The following is a 1,522-nucleotide window of genomic DNA, read 5'->3' on the forward strand; positions in this document are numbered from 1 at the left end:
AGTTCTCTTCTGTGAAAGGCACAAGTGAGATAGGTGCAGGCCCCACAGAACAAGCTATTAAAGCTGTGTTTTTTTCCCTAGCTGCACATTCTGCAATGTGCAAACTACTGGGAAAAAAAACACATTTCTGAACAAAGGGAATTTTAAATCCCATTATGAATGAATAACCTATATATAGAACTGCAAGTGTTAAAAAGAAAAATAAAGCCACAAACACATATAATTCTTAATTATTTAATTTCAAAACTGCATATAAAACTATTTGACCAATAAAACTATACTCAAAAAGTTAAGAAATATAATACTATTACAAATAGTAGCATACAGAATCGAACAGTACTGATTTTGGTCCTTCATGGAAAATAAATAAAAAGCTATTTTTTCTCTTAATGGCAATCTTTAGCATGCAGAAATTGTGGCATCCATTTTCCTTCATTCCTGCTACATATCACCAGTCATTATAGAGATGAATTCCTCTTGATTTACTAGAAATACAAAAAGAAAAAAAATAAGAAAAAAAATAATCAATATCTTAAAATGCAAGGGGTAATATCTGAAGAAGAACATTTTTGTCTTTTTTTTTTACCTGTATATAAGAAAACAAGATGCATCAACAATTAAACACTGCAGAAAAAAAAAAAATTAAACAAAATGTGTGCGCGCATGTGTCTTGCGGTACAAAGCTCATTGTACCGCATAACATATATACGTCCAAGCTGCAGGAAACTGGAGTTCCTGCACTTCAGGCATCTGCCAGCATATGGAACCACATGAAGGCAGATGCCAGATCGTTACAGACGATGACACTGTGTGTGTCACCATCTGTAACAATCATCTGCTGGTGCCGGTGGGAGGTGTGGGAGAGAAAATGGGGGGCGGAAGTTGGATGGGCCCTATACTGTAAGGGGGGAAAGGAGAGGGAGGGATGGGGAGAACCACTACAGAAAAATTGTGGTGGGAGGCTTAGCTAACAGTCACCGGAGGGGGGAGGTGGGAGGGACCACTACAATACAGAAAAACAAATAATGGATATACAGGTACTTGTACAGCTGCCAGTACTAAAGATGGCTGCCATTAGTGAGAGGAGGAGGGTTAGAGAGCTAGGGGGGGGGATCAATACACTGCAGAAATAAAATGAGTGTGTGTGTGTGTGTGTGTTTAATGTATTTATTTAAACACACACAATTGACTGCCTACCAGTACCTATGGTGGTGACCAGTGGAAGGTGAGGGAGGGGTGAGGGATCAGGGGGTGGGAGATGTCAAGTGGGAGGGTAATCTCTACACTACAGCTAAAATAAAACCTTACAAGCTACCTGATTAACCCCTTAACTCCAGGAATAATAGAAGAGTGGTCCGCAGCTGCAATTAGCGGCATTCTAATTGGCAAAGCCATGTATGTCTGCTATTTATGAACAAAAGGGAACCCAGAGAAACGTTTACAAAGCATTTGTGTCATGATTGCACAAGCAGTATGTAAATCGTTTCAGTGAGAAGTCCAAACTTTGTGAAAAAGTAAACTA

The 1,522-nt window shown here is 39.1% G+C and overlaps 1 protein-coding gene across 1 annotated transcript in view; it reads right to left on the reverse strand.

Annotated features, from left to right (window-relative positions):
• Positions 1 to 220: 220 nt before the first annotated feature.
• CETN3 (centrin 3) overlaps positions 221 to 1,522 on the reverse strand; it is a 27,599-nt gene continuing 26,297 nt past the window's right edge. The window contains exon 5 of the mRNA XM_053700469.1: positions 221 to 485. Within this exon, the coding sequence (XP_053556444.1) occupies positions 442 to 485 (44 nt within the window). The 3' untranslated portion in view covers positions 221 to 441. The remainder of the gene's footprint in view (positions 486 to 1,522) is intronic.

This window comes from Bombina bombina, chromosome 2 (assembly GCF_027579735.1).
Source record: "Bombina bombina isolate aBomBom1 chromosome 2, aBomBom1.pri, whole genome shotgun sequence".
NCBI lineage: Eukaryota > Metazoa > Chordata > Amphibia > Anura > Bombinatoridae > Bombina > Bombina bombina.